Source organism: Prionailurus viverrinus, chromosome A3 (genome assembly GCF_022837055.1).
Source record: "Prionailurus viverrinus isolate Anna chromosome A3, UM_Priviv_1.0, whole genome shotgun sequence".
NCBI lineage: Eukaryota > Metazoa > Chordata > Mammalia > Carnivora > Felidae > Prionailurus > Prionailurus viverrinus.
The window spans coordinates 62386614-62408925 of NC_062563.1; the positions used below are offsets into that span (position 1 = coordinate 62386614).

The following is a 22312-nucleotide window of genomic DNA, read 5'->3' on the forward strand; positions in this document are numbered from 1 at the left end:
GTTCTCACCTATTCAGTTATGCTTACTCCTTTTTTTAACAGTAAATAAAAGGTGGGGGGAGCTTTACTTCTGGATTTTTATTTAGAAATGGATTACTCAGTTGCATTATAATAGCATAATGTTAAATTATGTCCCAGATGGTCAAAGAAAAAATTCAAATTCTAAAATTGAAAATGCTCAAGTTAAAGGATTTATTAAGGAAAAAATAGAAATACTCGTAATTTGGGATTTCTATGGACCATATGTAATTAGAAGTTGGTTGTTGAGGATTGGAGACCCCTTTTTGAAAATTAGATTTTTCACACTGATAATTTAACATTATTAATTTGCTTCCTTATGCTTTCCTCGAGAACTAAAAGATTAGTAATAATGTCTAATTTCACTAAAAAAATATGTTTTGTTCTGATTTTTGGTCTGGTTGTTTAGGAGGGGACAGTTCTTATACAGTGTCCTTGTGAGTAAGGTGATTGCTATTTATGAGTTAGGTGGAATCACATTCTTTTTATTAATGTGATTATAGTTCTTTTTCACATTCTAGAATAGATTCAATCGGAATCACATTCTTTTTATTAATGTGATTATAGTTCTTTTTCACATTCTAGAATAGATTCAATCTGATATCTAATAAGGTAAAATTCTAGTTTGCCATAAAGCACTTCTGTTAAAGAAATATTTCTTCTCTTCAATTTTAACAGATCTACCAAAAGTTTTAAACCTTCATTTATTAAATTCAGGAACAAAAGATGTACCAATAACAGTAAGTTTTTACTTATTTTCTCCTAATTTATATATTCTTTGTTTTTAAACTTATGACCACCTTAAAACTAATTAAACTCTTCCTCTAAAGGATTCTGTTCTTTGGTGGCCTAATGACACTTTGGTTCTAAGTGTGATGTGAGAAACCTGTTCTGCCTCTAACCACCAAATTTCAAAGATGAGAAGGAAAGTAGGTGATCTTCCCCAAGCTAAGTCTGAATCAAAGTTCCTGAGGTTCTTGTTGAGGCAGAATCATACAAGAGGCTTGTGGATTCTGATAAACCCTAGGATGTATGCCATGTGCAAAGAAAAACAAGTTATAAAGATTCCATCAGGTTTGGTTGTTAGACTTAAGGTGTGGTAAATGAAAAGGAAAAAAGGTTCAGATGAATTGGGAAGGGAAATAATAATAAAGCAAAGAGATATGGTAGGTAACATTAGAATGCTATTAACATCTGTCAAAGGTACCCCTTCCACCTGGCAGCTATTATAGTATACTAAATAGCAGACTATAAACTGAGGTCATCTCTTCCTCTCACACATGCACATAGAACAAGTGACTTTTATGTCTTACAGTGGAATTGAGGAGCCAGTACACAATTTTAGGGAAAAAAGTAAAAGAGAGCTATCTGGATTTTGCTTTGGCCCACAACCTCACCTTCTGGTGAAGTCCACAAGATACATACATAGGGAATAATGGAAAAAGAAAGCAGTACATTTTAATTATAATGTGTGCTGATTCAGAAGCCTAAATTCAGAGAAGTCTGATAAAATGATACAGATCAAAGGGGCATGAGACTTAAGGGACCTTTGTCCATCCAGGGCCAAACCCAGAGTTTACTGCCAACTGGTGGAGTAGACCAAAGAGAGAAGAGTTTATAAACCCTAAATGAGGGAGCAAGATTGGATAACTATATTTTAAATTTTTTTTAATGTTTTTATTTATTTTTGAGACAGAGAGAGACAGAGCATGAGCAGGGGAGGGGCAGAGAGAGAGGGAGACACAGAATCTGAAGCAGGCTCCAGGCTCTGAACTGTCAGCACGGGGCCTGACGCAGGGCTTGAACTCCCCGACTGTGAGATCATGACCTGAGCTGAAGTCAGACGCTTAACCAATTGAGCCACCCAGGCACCCCAAGGGGGTAACCATAGTTTAATGCACAGTGACTGTGCTCATGAGTGGGATCACATTCTGGGTGGTGTCCTGCTGTCTGACCTAGTATTTCTTCCTGCTAGGTAGAAGAACTGGGGGAATGGGTTTTGTAGAATGCTTCCCCACTATGCAGTGGGCTGAAACTGCCCCACTTGGAGTTCCTGCCTGTCCACTCTTGGCAGCCTGAGAGCAGGCTGAGAGCAGTTGCCTGGGTCTGCCGTGATACATACGCGTACCCCTCAAGGATCCTCAAGGGTTGGGACCCCACTGCAGGTGACAAGGAACAGCTCTTTTGACCTGGCCACCCTGATACCATTGAAACAAAACACAAAAGCAGTGAGCAGCAGCATTATGTCCCTTGTTTTTGTTATTTTTCTTTTTTGATAGCAACAAAGGTCCCTTAGTCCATGTATTTTTATATGCTTGCTTTCAAAAATATATTCATTTTTTTATTTAGTGACTTTGTTTTTTTTAATTCAGTTTTTTGAAAGATTGTCATCAAAGTCTCTTTGGAATGAAATTGTCAGCATGTTCTCTGGTAGTGACCTTTTACATAAGAAAATATTACAGTGAATGTTCCTGTGTATAATTTCTTTTTAATTCCTATTTATAGCAATAATTAATTACACTTTTCAAAAAATACATAATGGTGATTATTGCTATATTAAGTGATTAGTGATTGGTTTTGGCTCTTTATAGTGAAATTTTCACAAATCTATAGAAAAATAAGCAAAATAAGGACAGTATAAATGTTTCTAAAAATATGAGTTACATGTATGTTAATGCAAACACCCTTTCTAAACAAGGACTGTTCTGCAATAATATGCTTTGTTTTCTTTGTTTGATGTTAAAATATCAGTTATTTTATAAAGGTAGTAGATAGCTGTTTTGCTAGTGTTGTGGTTTCCAATAGAATGAGTTGGAAAGTATTCTCTCCTTTTGGGGCAAGAATTTGTGAAGGATTGTCATTAACTCTTCTTTAAATGTTTGGTAGAATTCACCAATGAAGTCCACTGGCCCTGGACTTTTATTTGTGGGAGGTTTTAGAATTCAATCTCTTTAGGCCTATTCAGATTTCTGTTTCTTCTTGGTCGGTTTCAGTGACTTATGACTTTTCTAGGAGTGTTTTCATTGCATCTCAGTGTTCTAATTGGATGGCATACCACTGTTCATAGTGTTCTCTTCTAATACTTTTCTTTTTTCCCTGTGAAGTAGATGGTAACATCCCATTTATCATTCTTGATTATAATTAGTCTTCTCCATATTTGAAAAGTATTTTCAGTCAGTCAAGCTAAAGGTTTGTCAATTTTGTTGATCTTTTCAAAGAACTAATGTATGGTTTTATTAATTTTCTCTATTTTTCTTTGTTTGCCATTAAAACATCCTTTTATTTGATGAATCAAATAGAGAGTAGGAGACTCCCTTTGTTCCCCTGCCACTATCCTCCTCACATTTGCAAACTAAAAAATTAGAAAACCTGTTAGTCTTCCCTCCCCAACCATAAACACATACACACACATCTTAGGTTTTACCAGTCAATGAAATGCAAAGGCCTTCTTATCACTGCTCTGTGTTAACATTTTAAAATCGTTCTTTACACCAAGAATTGTGATTCTTTTTGTTTAAAAGTCTCGAGGTTAATTTATCAGACTTTCCTCCATAATAGAGTGTAATTCCTTCTGCTAGATATTTCAGATTGCTTTGGCTCCAGCCTACTTTTATCTTCTTTGAACTTTTTGATACTGATTTCTTTTGTAGCCCAATTGACCACATAGAGCACATGTACTGTATACATGGTAATGTAGGCACCACTCATCCCAGTTCTTTTTCTCTCCAAAGCTCAAGTGTTTTCTCCACTGAGAAATCATCTGGTACCATAGCTTCTTGGTGACACGTTCAGAGATACCTCTTTAGCTGTGGACGGCAGTTCATTTGCCTGTGGGGCAGACACTGGCTGTTGTTGATGGATCACCCTGCTGTTGCCTCAGTTTGAGATGTCAGATAATTTTTATTTTAGTGTGTTCTCCATGCTGTTTGCCCGTGAGTGGTTTCTTCCATCTGTAGGATGCCTTGCACCAAGCAGGGTCGTTAATGAGAACTTTCATGTCAGGCAGACTTCAGGCCTGCAGTCACTTCCCCAAATGTGAGGATTTAGAGATTTGATGGCAAAGTACCTTTACATAGCCCAAACAATCTTCTCTATTTTTTTTTTTTTACATACAATGAATGGACCAAAACAAATGTCTTTTACAATAAACATTTTCTTTAAAAGTGAAATTATCAATCTTAAGAATATGAATGAGAGGCACCTGGGTGGCTCAGTTGGTTAAATGTCCAACTCTTGATATCAGATCAGGTCACAATCTCATGGTTCATGAGATCAAGCCCATGTAGGGTTCTCTGCTGACAGCCTGGAGCCTGTTTTGGATTCTGCGTCTCCCTCTCTCTGCTCCTCCCCCACTTGCATTGTCTGTCTGTCTCTCTCTCTCTCTCAAAAATAAATAAATAAACATTTTAAAAAATTATTTAAAAAAATGAATGAAAAAATACTGTTGTATTCAGTTCAATTATAACAGAATTAAAGAGGCAGTTTTAGGATACATTATAAGTGAACATTTTTGTTGTTACTATGGGTTATGCACTATGCTAGTTTCTTTACATAGATTATCTTATTCAATACAACAGTCCTATAAAGTACACAGGTTCTAGTTTTCCAAATAAGGGAAATGAATCAGCTTTTTTAAAATTTTTTTTTTAACGTTTATTTATTTTTGAGACAGAGACAGACAGAGCATGAACGGGGGAGGGTCAAAGAGAGAGGGAGACACAGAATCTGAAACAGGCTCCAGACTCTGAGCAGTCAGCACAGAGCCTGACGTGGGGCTCGAACTCACAGGATCGCGAGATCGTGACCTGAGCCGAAGTCGGATGCTTAACCGACCGAGCCACCCAGGCGCCCCTGAATCAGCTTTTTTTAAAAGTGACTTCTTCAACCATAAAAACTCAAAAGTTACTTGAAGGTATATTAGTATATAATGACACCATCAAGTCTTTATAAATATATCATTTTAATTTCATATTCAGTATTTCTACTAAAAATCTTTTAATCTATAATATATGTCTGTATATCTGCATTTGTAGCTACGTATGTATGTATTTCTCTTAATATCCAGAGCCTACACTCTGCCAGTGTTTTGTTAGTTTCTTCTTACTTCCTCATTCATTATTCCGTTTAATGGGCGTCAACTATATGCCAGCTTCTGTGCGAGGTGTGTGAGAACATAGCAGTAAATCAGATAGCCAAGGTTACTGCCCCTATTGAGCTCACTTTTTAGCTGTGAGATTGATGACAGACAGGTATGCAACAAAATTGTAAATCAAACCAAGTTCTAACAAAGAAAGAAACAGAATAGAATGTAAGTGAGGGAGGGAGATGGTTAGACAGGGTTGTCTCAGAGGAGCTGACATTTGAGGTAATAAATGAAGAGTAAGAAGTTGGCACCCCCTAAGAAAGCTAGCTGACAAGTGTTACCATCAAAGGGAACAGCGATTGCAAAGGCCTGAGGCAGAAACAACTTGGGATGTCCTGGGAAAGAAAGGAGGGTTGAACATAAAGGGAGGGCCAGAGGGTTGATCCTGGTTTTCTGGGCTCTGGGAGGTGTTTAGATTTTATTATAAGTGCAACAGCAAATTACAGAATTTTAACCAAGGGAGAGACATCATTTGATTTATGTGTTATAAAGGTCATAGTAGCTAGTTTGTGGAGAATTCACTGCAGGAAGTTAGGAGTCCGTTGCCTTAGTCCACTTGAGAGGTAATGTTAGCTTAGACTTCTTACCTTATCAGCCAGGAAACAAACCCATCTACCATGGAAACTGAGTTATAAGAGAGCTTCCTAAGGTTTTTTCCTGTATCTTGCTACATAATATGCCGTACTTAGAGACTGACTTATTTTTATAAATGTCCCACCTCTGTCCATTTCACAAATACATAATATCTTTAGGATGACCTAGGCATTGCCAGAAGCTGGAGGGTTGTTGTTGTTTTTTTTAATTCCCCTTAAAGGAATTCAGAGGTTTTTCATCTTTCTAGATATGGGACTCCTGAGGCAAGCATCTGAAAATAAACAGTTCTCACCTGTTAATGGACAAGATACTCAGGTTCAAGCCTGTCTGACTTTGATTGTCTGTAATGCAACTTTGAGAATATGGTTTTTCCTCAACACTTAAAAAACATTAATGCAGTATAAATGATGGAATAAATTTGCTTTGAGATACCTTAAGAGGAACATTTGCATGAAGTTTCCTTACTAATTGATGAATAAGAATGACAGATATACTTTAATTTTACCAGTGTAAACTTGATATGAGCTTTAATAAATTTGTGTATCCATTGTTAGAAATACAATTGTTACATACTGGAAGGTTATTTTCCTTTTCAAATGTTTTTCTAAATAGTTTTAGAATGTGCTGGGCCTTTGAATCTCACTTGAGAGTTACTGAACATTAGTTGGGTATGAATATCGTGAGAAAAGGCTAGAACTATATTTAGAATATGTGCAAGCTGCCTTTCCCGGGAATCTTGCCATATTTTTTTTCTACTTCTCCATTATCTTTAGTATGCAACTGTTAGTAACTGATTCTAAAATAGATTGTTAGTGTAAATATGCTTAATACAAGTTAATGATTTTGTATTATTTTTCATTTAAGGCCACCAGAATAGGAAAAAAAAAAAAAAAACAGAATGAGCCACTACTTAAATGTTTTGTTTGTTTAGCTTTGTTTTTGATTCCTTGGAAAATGGATTTTTCCATTTTGTTGGGCTTTTTTTAATAATAAGTGAACAGTTCAGATCATTTGTATAAAACTTGAGTCAATGGGGCCCCTGGGTGTCTCAGTTGGTTAAGCATCCAACTTTGAGTCAGGTAATGATCTCAGGGTTCATGAGTTTGAGCCCCGCATCAGGCTCGCTGCTCTCAGCACAGAGCCCACTTCAGATCCTCTGTCCCCATGTCTCTTTCTCTGCCCCTCCCCCACTTGTGTGCACACTTTCCCTCTCTCTGTCTCTCTCTCTCCTTCTCAAAAATAAATAAAACATTTAAAAAGTGAGTCAATTGAATGTTTGCTTACTATTGGTGCAATAAAGAGAGAAAGAGAGAAGGAGAGAGTTAATAATACTGAATATAAAAATTTTCCTCTAGGGGCATCTGGGTGGCTCAGTTGGTTAAGCATCCTGCTTCTACTCAGGTCATGATCTCACAGTTTGTGAGTTCAAGCCCCACATTGGGCTCCATGCTGACAGCTCAGAGCCTGGATGGAGCCTGCTTCAGATTCTGTGTGTCCCTCTCTCTCTCTGCCCCTGCCCTGTGCTTGCGCTCGCGCTCTCTCTCTCTCTCTCTCTCTCTCTCTCTCTCTCTCTCAAAAATAAATAAACTTAAAAAAAAAAAAGGAAAACAATTAAAAAATTTTTTTCCTCTGGTAAGGAAAATCTTAGAGTAATATGTTACATGTGAGAAAACATTTTTCATCAAGTACTCTAAGCTCCTACTATTTACAGTGACTGTTTTAAATAAATAAATAGTTTTATTTAGCTATTTCTGTTATGGTGTTGTGCAGGCTAATAGCACTCAAAAGGTGTCGTCGTCATTACTAATGAACTGCTACTTGCAGTCTTTAAGCGTGTTTGAAAATGGTCAAGATTCCATTCCTACTCTGACACATTCAGTAGAGCATGTGGAAGTCCTCTGCAAACTACAAAGCTTTATATGATCATCTCTCTAACAAATCTTGACCTCAGGGTAAAAGTGCTCATTTGAAAAAAGAACAAAATTAATACAACCACCAAATTTTGTAAATAGATGGGATCTTAGAAAATACCTAATCTAATCCCCTAGTGTTTTACAGGCAGGAAAAATAAGGCCCAGAGTAGGTGGGCAGCTTGCTCAAACTGACACTTCTAGTTAAATACTTAATATCTTTTTTGTTGCATAAATTCATCAAATGGGATTGTCACGTACACTTCTGTACTGCTTTCCTTTCCTTTAGAAGAAGTATTAGTGTAGGTATGTAATACATGAAATCTTCCCGTTTTATAGTCAGACTGCTTTGTTTTATTGTTAAAAATAACACACACACACACACACACACACACACACACACACTCACTCTTTAAGGGATGAAGAGATTTGTATTTTAAACGATTGCTACTAATCGCAAGCATACTGATAATAAATATATCAATATGAACAAATCCACTTGCAGCCCCAGTTAGAGATTCCAAAGCAAATGAGAAGTTCAGAAGAAAGATAAAAGAGTTAAAATACCAAAAGACCCTGAGGCCAAGAGCTCAGGCTATTAAGATTTCCAGCTCAGAAAACTGCAGAACCATCCTTAGGGTCATCATTCCAGGCCCAGTAAAGACTAACAAGCAGTGAGGAGGGAGACGCCCCACCATCTGGTAGTAAAAGCAGTGTCTGTAATCTTTATGTGTAACCAACTTTCTTCCCTGTGATAGCAGACCAGTGCAAAAGGAGCAGTTTTTCTTCGTACTCTCTCAGGTGCTTCTTGTACCTTCATTCCACCTTTGTAGTCAGATTCCACCTTTACGGATGTACTGAAGGGTGGGTAGGGAGACAGGGAAGAACTTGGTGACTTGCAGGGACCTGACTGCACCCATGTTAGCAGGCGTGTGCCTGGTGGGTGTCACAGAAAAGAACTGTGTTCTTTCTATGGGAAGCATCAGGCTTTGACAAGTTTATAAAGCCCCTGAAAAATCAGCCAAAAACTCCAGAAGCATTTTGAGACCAAAGTAAGATTCTAAATGAATTCTTTTTTTTTTTTTTTTTTTTTTGAGAGAGAAAGAGATAGAGCACATGAGCTGGAAAGGGGCAGAGAGAGAGAATCTTAAGCAGGCTCCGCAGGGCTTGATCCCATGGTTGTGAGAGTGTGACCTGAGCCTAAATCAAGAGTTGGACACTTAACTGACTGAGCCACCCAGGTGCCCCCTAGTTGAATTCTAAAGGAAGAGTATTGATCAAGATTTGTGTACAATACCATGACTTCATTAATACATGTTTAGGCACTAGGATGCCAGTAAAGGGCCCAGGCCCTGAACCAAGTCAGGACATCTGGTTTCCAGTCCCGCCTCTTGATGCCTAGCTACTGAAACATCACTCCATATTGCAAGGTTCTCTTCATCTGTAAAACAGGGAAGGAGATGGGGATCTTTAAGGTTCTTTCCAATGAAAAATGCTTTGTGTCAGTAAGGTAATAAAAAAGTAACTGCACCTTAAACTGTATTTATTTTTCTAGTTTACTCCAAAAGTGCAAGCTTTTATGGTATTTGTTATTATAGATTTAGTTGTTGAATAGAAAAATCTTATTTTTTAAGTTTAAACTGTTCTGACCTCTCCAAGCTACACAGCCCTTCAGTCTACTGCTCAGTCCCACAGCTGAGAGTACAGCCTTGCCTGGTAACAGTGGCATGCCTCACTTACACAGCCATGCCCTAGGGAGGTAGAGAAAGTCCCATTAGAAGTGGGATCTGGAAGGGGCACCTGGGTAGCTCAGTCAGTTGAGTGCCCAACTTCAGCTCAGGTCATGATCTCGTGGTTTGTGGGTTTGAGCCCCACATCGGACTCTGTGCTGACAGCTCAGAGCCTGGAGCCTGCTTCAGATTCTGTGTCTCCCTCTCTCTCTGCCCTCCTCCACTCATGCTCTGTCTCTCTTTCAAAAGTAAGTAAACATTAGGGGCGCCTGAGCAGCTCAGTTGGTTAAGTGTCTGACTTTGGCTCAGGTCATGATCTCATGGTTTGTGAGTTCGAGCCCTGCGTCAGGCCCTGTGCTGACAGCTCAGAGCCTGGTGCCTGCTTCGGATTCTGTGTCTTCCTCTCTCTCTGCCCGCTGCCCCCGCCCTCCCCCCCCCCCCCCCCCAGCTTGCACTCTGTCTCTCTCTCTCAAAAATAAATAAACATTAAAAAAAATTTTTTTTAAGTAAGTAAAAAATAAATAAATAAATAAATAAATATTTTTTTAAAGTAAGTAAATATTAAAAGAAGAGGAAGAGGAAGAAGAGGGATCTGCAAAAACACCGTGGCAGAGGAGTACTGGCTCCCAAATTCACATCATTCTTCATTTTCAGGATGTTATTCAACATAGTCAGGATGTTTGTTACATTTGGTATGGTGGAGTTCTTTTTTTAAAATTTTTTTTTCAACGTTTATTTATTTTTTGGGGGACAGAGAGAGACAGAGCATGAACGGGGGAGGGGCAGAGAGAGAGGGAGACACAGAATCGGAAACAGGCTCCAGGCTCTGAGCCATCAGCCCAGAGCCCGACGCGGGGCTCAAACTCACGGACCGCAAGATCGTGACCTGGCTGAAGTCGGACGCTTAACCGACTGCGCCACCCAGGCGCCCCGGTATGGTGGAGTTCTTTAAGAGGGACCCTATCATAAATCTTCGTGTCTCCTTTTCTCATATATGACTCATTATACCTTTTTTTTTCCTGTTTTATGTGTTCATGCCTAGTGTATGGTACTAGTTTGTCTCTAGATTTTTACACTCACTTACTGATCTTAAACTCTTCCTATGGCCATCATTTTATTGCATGAAGATATTCTGATGAAATTAATGTGATGTTGTGCCAGTTTGACCTATTCTATTGCTTTATTGATAGAGCACACATGTGCCAGCAGGGCAGAGGGAGAGGGAGCTAGAATCTTAAGCAGGCTCCATACCCAGCATGAGCCCATCGTGGGACTCAATCCCATCACTGTGAGATCATGACCTGAGCCAAAATCAAGAGTTGGACACTCAACCAACTGAGCCCTCAGAATAGGCTCCCCTGGCCTATTCTGTTTAAAGGGAGCGCATAAAGTTAAACTTCCATTTTTTTATTCTGCTGCATGTTTCCAGTACACTCTCCAGTGTAATGTAACTGAACCATGAGACTAAAATAATGATACGTATTTTTTTCTGTTTGCAGAGTGTTCGACCTACACCACAAAATGACGCTATAACGGTACACTTTAAACCAATTACGTTAAAAGCTTCAGAAAGTAAATATACCAAGGTTGCAAGTATTAGTTTTGATGGTAAGTATTCGGCTTTCACTCTCTAATGGGGTGATCTTATTTTGATAAACTAGAAGACATCTGTACTGACATCTTCATATAGAAACCCTGACCATTTTACAGTCAGATTTTGTATTACTGCTTAGGTTGGTTTATCTTATAAACCATCACAAATTCTTATTTGATTGCTTCATCAAAGAAAATGCAGCTTCATAAAGAGAAAATAGTATTAGCAAATACATTAGGATTGGAATTAAATTTTTGTAATCTGGGCTTTCACATATGTACCTAGTGAATATATAGTATTTAAGGTATTTACCTTAATTATGAAGTCATTATTTTTTGTAATTGAGTGATAATGTATTTGAGTTTCAGAAGCATGTTTGAGAATAGAAATAAAGTATTCCCTGTAACAGTTTCCTATATTGGCTTTTTAAACAGGGAAGACAGCTCTGCCTACCTAAAATAATAGCCTTTATGATAGCATTGTCAGATTACTATGATTTCAAACATATATATTGTATATTTTGATATTTGAAATGTTAACCCAGACTTTAACATATCTTAATAGCATGTTTTTATCCAGCTTTATCCCCTATACTAGAACATTTATTGAATTTGCTGTCACAAAAATTTTTAAATAGTGATTTGATAGCTGCTTAACTATGTGTGTAATTACATTTAATAAGAACTGAAATCCAAATGGGGCTTTTCTCATAAGGGCCCTTGCAGGGTGAGGAGCCCTGAAGCTTATACTTTGGCTTTATGATGGAGCCACCTCTGCTCATAGTCCACATTTCACATCTGCACTCCTCATCACAAGAGAGCATTTGATCACTGTGATCTACCAAGTATAGCAGAATACTGGAAGACTATGCACAGTGTTTGTGAGGGCATCTGTGCTTACTCCTTGCACTTGAGGGCTCTGGGGAGGATCGGGAGCAGTGCACAATCTGGGTGCCAAGCTTTAGTGTTCATCCCATGAGCTCAGAGAAAACTCCCAGAGAAATCAAGATTAAGGGGCACCTAGCTGGTTCATTCAGTGGGGCACGCAACTCTTGATCTCAGGGTCATGAATTTGAGCCCCATACTGGACATAGCACTTACTTAAAATAAATAAATAAAATGTTCAAAAAAATTTTTTTTAAGAAATCACAACTAAATATGTGGCATACTTTCATAACCCAGCTATCAAGAAATAGTACTGCAGAAGGTTTTGATGCCACAGTTATTTCCAGATCTTTGATAAATTATCTTCTCTGTTGCTGGGATACCACAGTCATGTCCACCAGTATTAGCATCAGCAAGTACATTATCTTCTCTTACTAAGAAGAGCGGCCAATAGTAATTCCTGACCCTAAGAACGTTTAGGATCCATCCTTCTGATAAATCCAAGCAGTGGGGGTGTGTTCACCAGGAACAGTTGTCCTATGTAGTTCTCCCACACTGTTCTTCTCCAGCTCCTGAGTTGACAACCCAGTGCAGTATTTCCCTTCTTGATATAAATGAATGTCAATAATGTTGGTTCTCCTGAGATCATAGATGCTAAAATAGTATTTCTTAAATTATGTAAAATTTAATATAAAGGAAAAGCATCTTTTAAAAGTAAATGATACGTTTCTTGGGGCGCCTGGGTGGCGCAGTCGGTTAAGCGTCCAACTTCAGCCAGGTCACGATCTCGCGGTCCGGGAGTTTGAGCCCCGCGTCGGGCTCTGGGCTGATGGCTCAGAGCCTGGAGCCTGTTTCCGATTCTGTGTCTCCCTCTCTCTCTGCCCCTCCCCCATTCATGCTCTGTCTGTCTCTATCCCAAAAATAAAAAATAAACGTTGAAAAAAAAGAAAAAAAAAAGTAAATGATACGTTTCTTAAAAGTGGTTTTTAGGGGCACCTGGGTGGCTCAGTCAGTTAAGAGTCCAACTTTGGCTCAGGTCATGATCTCACGGTTTGTGAATTCGAGCCCTGTGTTGGGCTCTGTGCTGACAGCTCGGAGCCTGGATCCTGCTTCGAATTCTGTGTCTCCCTCTCTCTCTGCGCCTCCCCTGCTCATACTCTGTCTCTCAAAAATAAATGTTAAAAAAAAAAGTGGTTTCTATTACCATGGGAATGGTGTCACCTTCTCCCTCCCCTTCCATCCTCCCATCCATAGTAGGAATATTGTACAGCCTCCTAAAATAATAAACCTAGTAATAGCCATATAACAAGCAGAAGGAAATGAGGTTTAATGGGAGGCACTTTTTTAAGTTTATTTTTTTATTTTGAGAGAGAGAATGTGTGCACACGTGGAAAAGAGAGAGAATCCCAAGCAGGCTCTGCACTGTCATGTGGAGCAGACAGAGCCTGAGGTGGGGCTCAGTCCTCTGAACCACGAGATCATGACCTGAGCCAAAATCAAGAGTTGGACACTTAACTGACTGAGTTACCCAAGCACCCCTTCTGATTTGGGGGGGAAGGGGGGCAGAGGGGGAGTTTTTAAAATCTGAAATCACTGTCTATACATAGCCACCTACTAGATGTCATACCCTTTTTGTTGTTGTGTTGTTGTTGTTTGTGCTAAAGTTGGATTACACACATTTGCAGAACTAACTGGAAGTGTTTCTGAAGTACCTTAAGTAGGATAAAGATAAACAGCTTCTTTATTTGCTTTGAAAAGAACATCTAATGGGTACCCAGATTGGATCCAACTGAATCTATTTCTGTAATTCCAGATGGATTTATTCACAACTACTACAAAATGTAAAGATTTTACTTCATCTGTAAGGGCAATATGATGGCAGGGAGAGTCTTATACTATGAATTCGGGTAGGCTAATACACAACACCGGATGCTTCTTGCACCATGCTACTTTCTTGGTGTTTATAACAGACTCTGGCCATACAAGGAATGTTATTTCTTAACACAGCTGTAAACCAGGGGTTCTCCATGGGGGCCAGTTTTGCCTCCTAGGCCAGGGGACATTTGTCAGTGTCCACAGACATTTTTGGTTGTCATATCTGGGGGCTGCTACTGCTATCTAACAGGCAGAGGCCTGGATGCCACCAAGCATCCTACAAAGCACAGCACAGCCCCTGCACCCCAGAAAGAACTAACCTGGCCTACAACGTTACTAGTGCCCAGGTTGAGAAGCCCTGGTGTGAGGAAAGTCATGGCTTATGGCTCTAGGGAAATAGCTCAAATACAGTGTTTTCCCTCCTGAATTGTGTTCACTTGTTAATTCCTTATCTGTTTAATCCCATTACTGGAAAATTAAAATATTTTTCTTCTTTTGGATAAAAAGTGTGATAATTTGATATAAAATGTAAAAGTCTCCTCTTTGCCAATCTGAAACTTCAGCTTTGTTTTTAAGATTTTGTCAGCTTACATCAAGTCACTCTCATCCTGCTCTGTATATAAACTCTGATAGCAAAAGGTGACAGAGATTATTTTTTATGCTTCCTTTTAGCATCAAAGGCAAAAAAACCGTCTCAGTTTTCTGGGAAAATAACTGTTAAGGCAAAGGAAAAGAGTTATTCTAAACTTGAAATACCATATCAAGCAGAAGTTTTAGATGGGTGAGTTTCTCTTTAAAGTAAGCTTTCTAAGTTTTCACTAATCAGTAAATTTTGTTTTCCTACTCATTGACCCTAGCAAAAGTAGTATCCAAATTCACATAAACTCCATGGAATTGTTGAAAAGAACAACCTCCACTGTAAAGGAGAAAAACGTCCTGTTTAACTTTTTTAGAAGAAAAAGGTGAATAGGATGATATAATGTGGGCTTAAATAAAGTCTTAATGATTCAGTAATACAATAGAAAAGTGAATCTATGTTTTTTAAATAATATTCAAATCATTGAAGCTGTTTCCTTTCTGTAATTCCTTCTGTAACATACAGTCAGTTGTGGCTTGTTATTAAGTTACATTGTCACTTGAAACAAAATCATTTATATTCCTTAATAAACTTATAAACAGTCTTCTAGAATTACAGCTTTTTATAAATGGGCAGTAAAATATGTAGTTCATTTTCTGATTATACTTGAAATAATAATAGTTCAATATCCCTCTTGGTAGGGACTCATTTTAACAAAGCTGGTTGCAATTAAATGATAAACATGATTTTTCTTAAGTAGCTTAAAACTTTTTCTGTTAATACATCCTTGATTTTACTTGACTGCATATAATTCAATAGAGAATAATTCTTTATATTACATGTCAATATTTTGTAAGCTAAGTTTTGTTTTAAATCATGTGCAATCTCTAAAATATTTATAGTTATACTTCTCCAGTTATGTCCTTAATGCTAAATGTAAAGTTATTAAAACAGAAAAACTTAGATTTTAAATTAACACATGGAGGTAAAAATGATTTGTTTATGTTTTTTCAAATAGTTATTTGGGATTTGATCACGCTGCAACATTATTTCACATCCGAGACAGTCCTGCTGATCCTGTGGAAAGGCCAATTTACCTTACGAACACTTTCAGCTTTGCAATCCTCATTCATGATGTATTGCTACCAGAAGAAGCCAAAACAATGTTTAAAGTATGTCTGGGAACACCCATACTTTTAATTTTACTAATCTATCAACTAGATGATGCTGACACATTGTTTTTTTTCTCTCCCCTCACTTCCTAGGTTCACAATTTCAGCAAACCAGTCTTAATTCTTCCAAATGAATCAGGATACATTTTTACTCTGTTTTTTATGCCATCCACATCATCCATGCACATAGATAACAATATTTTACTTATTACCAATGCTTCTAAATTTCATTTACCTGTGCGGGTATATACAGGATTTTTAGATGTAAGTATGTTACCTACCTTTAAAATTTTAACTCTACCCATCTTTTGTGTGTTCAGCTATTATTATGCAATCATTTTGTACAGGTACATACTTAAATTTTGCCATTTTCTGAGCTCTACAAGTTGGTGTCATCCCTCCTCAGTCAGTACTTTTCAATTTTTTTTTTTTTCAACATTTTTTATTTATTTTTGGGACAGAGAGAGACAGAGCATGAACGGGGGAGGGGCAGAGAGAGAGGGAGACACAGAATCGGAAACAGGCTCCAGGCTCTGAGCCATCAGCCCAGAGCCCGACGCGGGGCTCGAACTCACGGACCGCGAGATCGTGACCTGGCTGAAGTCGGACGCTTAACCGACTGCGCCACCCAGGCGCCCCAGTCAGTACTTTTCAGATAACTGGTTTTCATCCTTCCCAGTGGCCATCTCTTATCATGTCACAGTTGAATCCTTCCCTTACAGCTTGTACTTAGATCTTCCCCACATTGTGCTTTCTCTTGGTTTTGCTTTTAAACTGTTACAATCGGGAAAGTAAAAACAAACTAAGTAGGAGAAAATAATAAGCAGAAAAAAACAATACTACAGTGAGGGTGAAGAGGAAAGTATTTAAGGAAGAGATGACTCAAACTAGGAAATACAAGGTGAAGAAGAGAGTCAAATAATAAAGATGAAAGTAAGGTGGTAAAGACACACAGTTGGGAATAGTAGGAAAGAATAAAGGTCTTTCTAATACAGAAAATAAGCCAGAGGGAAAAAATCCAAACTAAGCTGTCCTTAGGATAATCAATGAAAGAACTTTAGATAAGAAATAAAACTGATAAGAAAGATACAAAAGCTAAAAAGAAAATTAGAACATATAAAGATGTAGTTCTCCAAAAAGCCAACATCAATAAGAATTTCAGAGCTGGGGGGACTTGCAGAATTATCCCACTTCTTCATTTGTTTTGCTTGAATAATTATATATCATGGCTGCTCTCATGAATGCATAATGTTTCCTGAGACCAAGGATTTTTTGCCTCATCCTCTAGGGCTCCACTTAACCTTCCCTAGTACTTTATCTTCTTATTTCTTTTATGTGCCTTTAGAGAAGCAATATTATTCCATAGAGACTATGAATGTTTTCATTTCTGATTACTCAAAATATTTCATTGTACAGAATGCTTAATTATATTTTATATATGTGTATATTTGTGTTTATTGACATAAAATATAGAAACCTTAGGATATCTTTATATAGCTACTTTCTCTTGATAACATTCTTTTATGTAAATGTGATTGTATACTTAACCTAGTTCTTTCATATCTTTTCAGTACTTTGTATTACCCCCTAAAATAGAGGAACGTTTCATAGATTTTGGCATATTGAGTGCTACAGAAGCAAGTAACATTTTATTTGCAATTATAAACAGCAATCCAATTGAGGTAAAAAATATATATATATGTTTTTATTCTAAATCGCATTTAAGGATTTTATGCTAGTGCTGCAATAATCACTTTCATATCTTTCTCTTTTTTAAGTTGGCCATAAAAAGTTGGCACATCATAGGAGACGGTTTATCGATAGAACTTGTAGCTTCTGAAAAAGGCAATAGAACTACAATAATTTCAAGCCTTCCAGAATTAGAAAAATCCTCTTTATCAGACCAGTCATCAGTAAGTAAATTTTCTTATTGTTGCCTTAAACTTAGATGTATGTCTAAACCCCAAGTAAAAAACTATTCCTACAACACATATTTCAGTTAATATTTTTGTGAGATTCATAGTAACATTTGTTATTTGATATTAAAAGGTTCTTGTGGGTAATCTACTTCAACCCCTCCTTTTATATTGAGGGCACTTGAAGCCCAAAGGAGTAAGTTCTGCCTTGTCATAAAAAGTTCTATAACAAAACTTAAATAATCTCTTTGTAACACAAGTGTCATTATAAGAGAAATTCCCATAGGTACTAAACTAACCCTGTGTTCATTGAATTTACTTGGCCAAAAAGATGGCCCTGCACACTGGCAGAAAGTGTTTTCGATTATACAGAATATTTGTGGCCAGTTTCCTGTACTGATGGGAAGAGAGTATCAGTGAGGTAAACACTGTTTGATCCCTTTCTAGATCTGCCCTTGTACTTCTACTCTGTTGTATAAATAGGTACATTTGGTCATAAAGGAGCATGAAACAGAGATAACAGATATATTAGTCAAAGCCCTTTCCACTACAGAAAGTGGAACTTGGAGTTTATACCTACTCAGAACAGAACTAGTAGAGTCACCTTGTGTGAGGAGGAGCTTAACATATTATCCATTAAACTAAGGATAGAACTTTTTGTGGCAGTTTTAACAAAAGAAAGATAAAATGTCCTTACGCACAGAGATGGTTGACAAATATGCTTCCATGGAATGCCATAGGCTATAAAAATTGATTTAAACAGTTTATACTAGAAGGATCCCCAAAAATCGTTATTTTGGAGAGCAGTTTGGCAATATATACCACTCCTGGGAATTTTTCCTGTGGAAATAATTTGAAGAAGTAAAAGCTGAGAGAATGGAGATGTTTATAGTAACATTACTAATAATTCAAATACTTGGGAACAGTCCAGTACATAAAGTAAATCATGGTTTTATGATTGAATATGAAGTAAATAAAAATTTGATGATTGTGTGTAGAAGCTTGGAAGAGGATTTATGAAAAGGGGGAAAACAGTACTGACATATATTCTAATTGCAACTATGTAGCATTCAAGCTACATAATCAGATATTTGTGAATAGTGGTAATTTATGGGTGTGTATATTTCAGTAACTTATAGTGTATTAAATTTGATTCAAAAATAAAGCCTCCTTTTAAAACAAAGATATATCCATGAGAAGTAATATTTGTCACTGCAAATGAGATTTTATTTTTAATAGAAATAGAATGCTGAAAACAGATAATAATTAAGCCAGCCATTAATGTATTCCTTTCAACTGTAAAGAGTCAAATCATGTGTATATCTGCTCCCACGTGGTTGAGTTTTCTGTTTCCTAGTAAGACATTATAAACCCAATAATTCTAGAAATCTGGATCATTTCCTAACAATAAATAGCATATGTTAACACATACTATTTAAATTTGAGAGGTCCGTTTAACAACAGAAAGCCTGTTTGACAATTTAGGGTTTTAGAATTAGCTTTTATATGAAACTCTAAATTTAAAAACAAGGGACAGAAAGATGAGATCATTGTTATGAACTCTTAAAATAGGAAGTTGTAGTGAGTTGCCAACTTCAAAATAGCAACTCCACAAAATGATTTTTTTAAGTTTACAGTGCCTAAACTTTCAACTGTTTTCCCAAAACCCAAAGCTATGAACTAAATTAGCATCCTGTTCCTTATGAAACACACATTGCCAACAAGTCCATGACCTTCAGACCTGTGTTCTGATTTGGGCAGCAGGAGTCATGATGAAAGTGTTAGAATTGCACAAAACCAACACAGAAAATGCTTCTAAAAAAGGAGAAAGCGAGTCTGTTTGGTGTGTCGACATTTGTGATTTTAAGGTAAATGTGAATTCTAGATAAAATATAACTACTAATAATTGAAGTACAGCTTCACAAACTGTACACAATTGAAGAGAGTGTGGAAAGAATGACACTGGACCACTGTCACACACCACTCACAAAAACTGACTCAAACCAGATGAAAGACTTAAATTTAAGACCTGAACCCATAAAGCCCCTAGAAGAAAACATAAGGGTAAGTCCCTTGACATCAGTCTTGGTGATGATTTTTTTGGATCTGACTGCAAAAGCAAAGGCAACGAAAGCAAAAATAAACTGTTGGGACTACATCCAACTAAAAAGCTTCTGCGTAGCAAAGGAAGCCATCAATAAAAGGAAAAGACGGGGCGCCTGGGTGGCGCAGTCGGTTAAGCGTCCGACTTCAGCCAGGTCACGATCTCGCGGTCCGCGAGTTCGAGCCCCGCGTCAGGCTCTGGGCTGTTGGCTCGGAGCCTGGAGCCTGTTTCCGATTCTGTGTCTCCCTCTCTCTCTGCCCCTCCCCGGTTCATGCTCTGTCTCTCTCTGTCGCAAAAATAAATAAACGTTGAAAAAAAAATTTTTTAAAAAAAAAAAAAGAAAAGAAAAGACAGTGTACTGAATGGGAGAAGATATTTGCAAAACATGTTTCCAATAAGGAGTTAATATCCACAGTATGTAAAACAACTCATACCACTCAACAGCAAAAAAATGAGCAGTCTGATTTTTAAATGGGCAGCGGATTTAAATAGTCATTTCTCCAAAGAAGATATCCAGATGGCCAACAGACACATAAAAAAGATGTTCAACATCAGCCATCATCGGGGAAATGCAAATCAAAACCACAATGAGATGCCACCTCACACCTGCCAGAATGGCTGTCAGAAAACAAGAAATTACTAGTGTTGTCAAGGATGTGGAGAAAAGGGAACCTTCATCTATTGGTAGATACAGCCACTGTAGAAAATTGTTTGGAGCTTCCTCAAACAATTAAAAATAGAACTACCATATGATCCAGTAACTCTACTTCTGGATATTTATCTGAAGAAGACGAAAACACTAATTTAGAAAGATATATGCACCTGCATGTTTATTGAGCATTATTTACAGTAGCCAAGATATGAAAACAACCTAAGTGACCATCAATGGTTGAATAAAGAAGATGTGGTTGATACGCAAACACACACACACACACACACACACACACACACACACACATACACACACAGGAATATTAGTCATAAAAAAGAAAGGAATCTTGCCATTTGCAGCAACATGGATGGACCTTGAGGGCATTATGTTAAATGGAAGAAGGTGGACAGAGAAAGAGAAATACTATATGAGTTCACTTAGATGTAAAATATAAAAGAATAAAACAAACCAAGCTCATAGGTAGAACAGATTGGTGATTGCTGCAGGTAGGGGGTAGGGCTGGCAAACTAGGTGAAGGGGGTAAAAATCTACAAACTTCCAGTTAAAAATCATGGGGATATAATGTATAGCATGGCAACTATAATTAGTAATACTGTATTGTGTATGTGGAAGTTGTTAAGAGAGTAATCTTAAAAGTTCTCATCTCAAGAAAAATAAATTTTTAATTATGTGTGGTGATGGATGGTGACTGGATTTATTGTGATCATTTCATAATGTATACAAGTATTGAATCATTATGTTGTATACCTGAAACTGATACAATGTTATATGTTAACTATACTTAAGTTAAAAAAAGGTAAATGCCAGCAACATCAGCAAATAGCTTGAGAAAACAGATAAAATTTCCATACTTCTTTCAAATTTTTATTAACTCTTCTTTCTTTCCATTATATTTGAGACTTTCGTATGATGCAATAATCTCAGTTGCTTTGAAGGCATGATTATTAATGTGACAGTTAAATTCAGAACTTGAAACAGAACCAACTTTGTACTTGTGCCCTAAAATAGCTGAAGGATTGGTGGAAAGCTGTGTCCCTTTGCTCCAGCTCTCACCCTCTTTGTCTGTGCGGGTATAGGTGGGATGTGTGAGGACCATACCCCTTTCCATCTTGGTAGATGGGAATCAGATTGTTCCTCAGGAAGCCAGTTTTCTTGGTGGCCCATGGAATAGGTATCAAAGGATGGACATTATTTTGAGATATTTGTACAAGATGGTGTGGCAATTCACTGTCATACATTAGACATACATAAGAATTCAGAAATCACTTCATCACAATAGCTCTCTTTACCATTTTAATAGGAAACTTGAGCTAGCAAGGCTAATGAATGATGTCATTTCTACTACATACAGGTAATATTAGCTTCAGGCTATTTTGCAGTGTTCAGAGTCAAACTTACTGCAAAAAAACTGGAAGGGATTCATGATGGAGCCATACAGATCACCACAGACTATGAGGTAAGACTATGGGGATTCATGTCAATGAGGTATTTCTGATTTAGTCCTTTTTTTGTTTTCAATAGAAACAACTAAGTTTACTGATAAAGTTACACTTTATCTGTTTCATAACCTTAAAAACTGAGCTTTTGAGAATAGTTTATAAAACAATGGTGTTCATTAGCTCATAGTTTTCTGATAAAACCCAAACCTCTTAACTGAAAACAACTTGAGAAAAATGGCTTTGGCACACTTACAATTGCTGTGTTAGAAACCTGCTTAGGTTATAGCACTGCAAAGACCCTGACTGAAATTCCTGAATTAGATCACTGATTCTTCTGCAATCATTAATATCATCCTGTGTGATATTTCCAAAAAGGAAGATACAGTCGAGAACTCACATCTTAATTTGAGTTCTTATGATTATATTTACATGAGTCATTCTAAGTCAAGGGCAAAGTGAAGATCATTGAGTGAAAGACTCTTTGTGGTGTCTAACATGTTGCATTTAGTGGGATTTTGAATGGATATATTTCTGCCACACCTAAGTATTTTAATTTAATATTTAGCAGTTCTTTGTAAATTTGAACACTACTAGATTCAACAAGTTGCTTCCCTTATTCTCCAACCTATTTTCATCATATACCACCCCCACATGAATGAAAGTGAATTCAGAATAAACATAATT

At 37.3% G+C, this 22312-nt stretch overlaps 1 protein-coding gene across 2 annotated transcripts in view; it reads left to right on the forward strand.

Annotated features, from left to right (window-relative positions):
* The window catches only part of TMEM131 (transmembrane protein 131), a 238990-nt gene that overhangs the window by 164506 nt on the left and 52172 nt on the right, over positions 1-22312 (forward strand). For both annotated transcript variants that reach the window (XM_047851472.1, XM_047851473.1), the window contains 8 exons: positions 696-757; positions 10894-11002; positions 14420-14528; positions 15343-15496; positions 15590-15760; positions 17068-17178; positions 17275-17409; positions 21541-21645. In XM_047851472.1, the coding sequence (XP_047707428.1) occupies positions 696-757; positions 10894-11002; positions 14420-14528; positions 15343-15496; positions 15590-15760; positions 17068-17178; positions 17275-17409; positions 21541-21645 (956 nt within the window). The remainder of the gene's footprint in view (positions 1-695; positions 758-10893; positions 11003-14419; positions 14529-15342; positions 15497-15589; positions 15761-17067; positions 17179-17274; positions 17410-21540; positions 21646-22312) is intronic.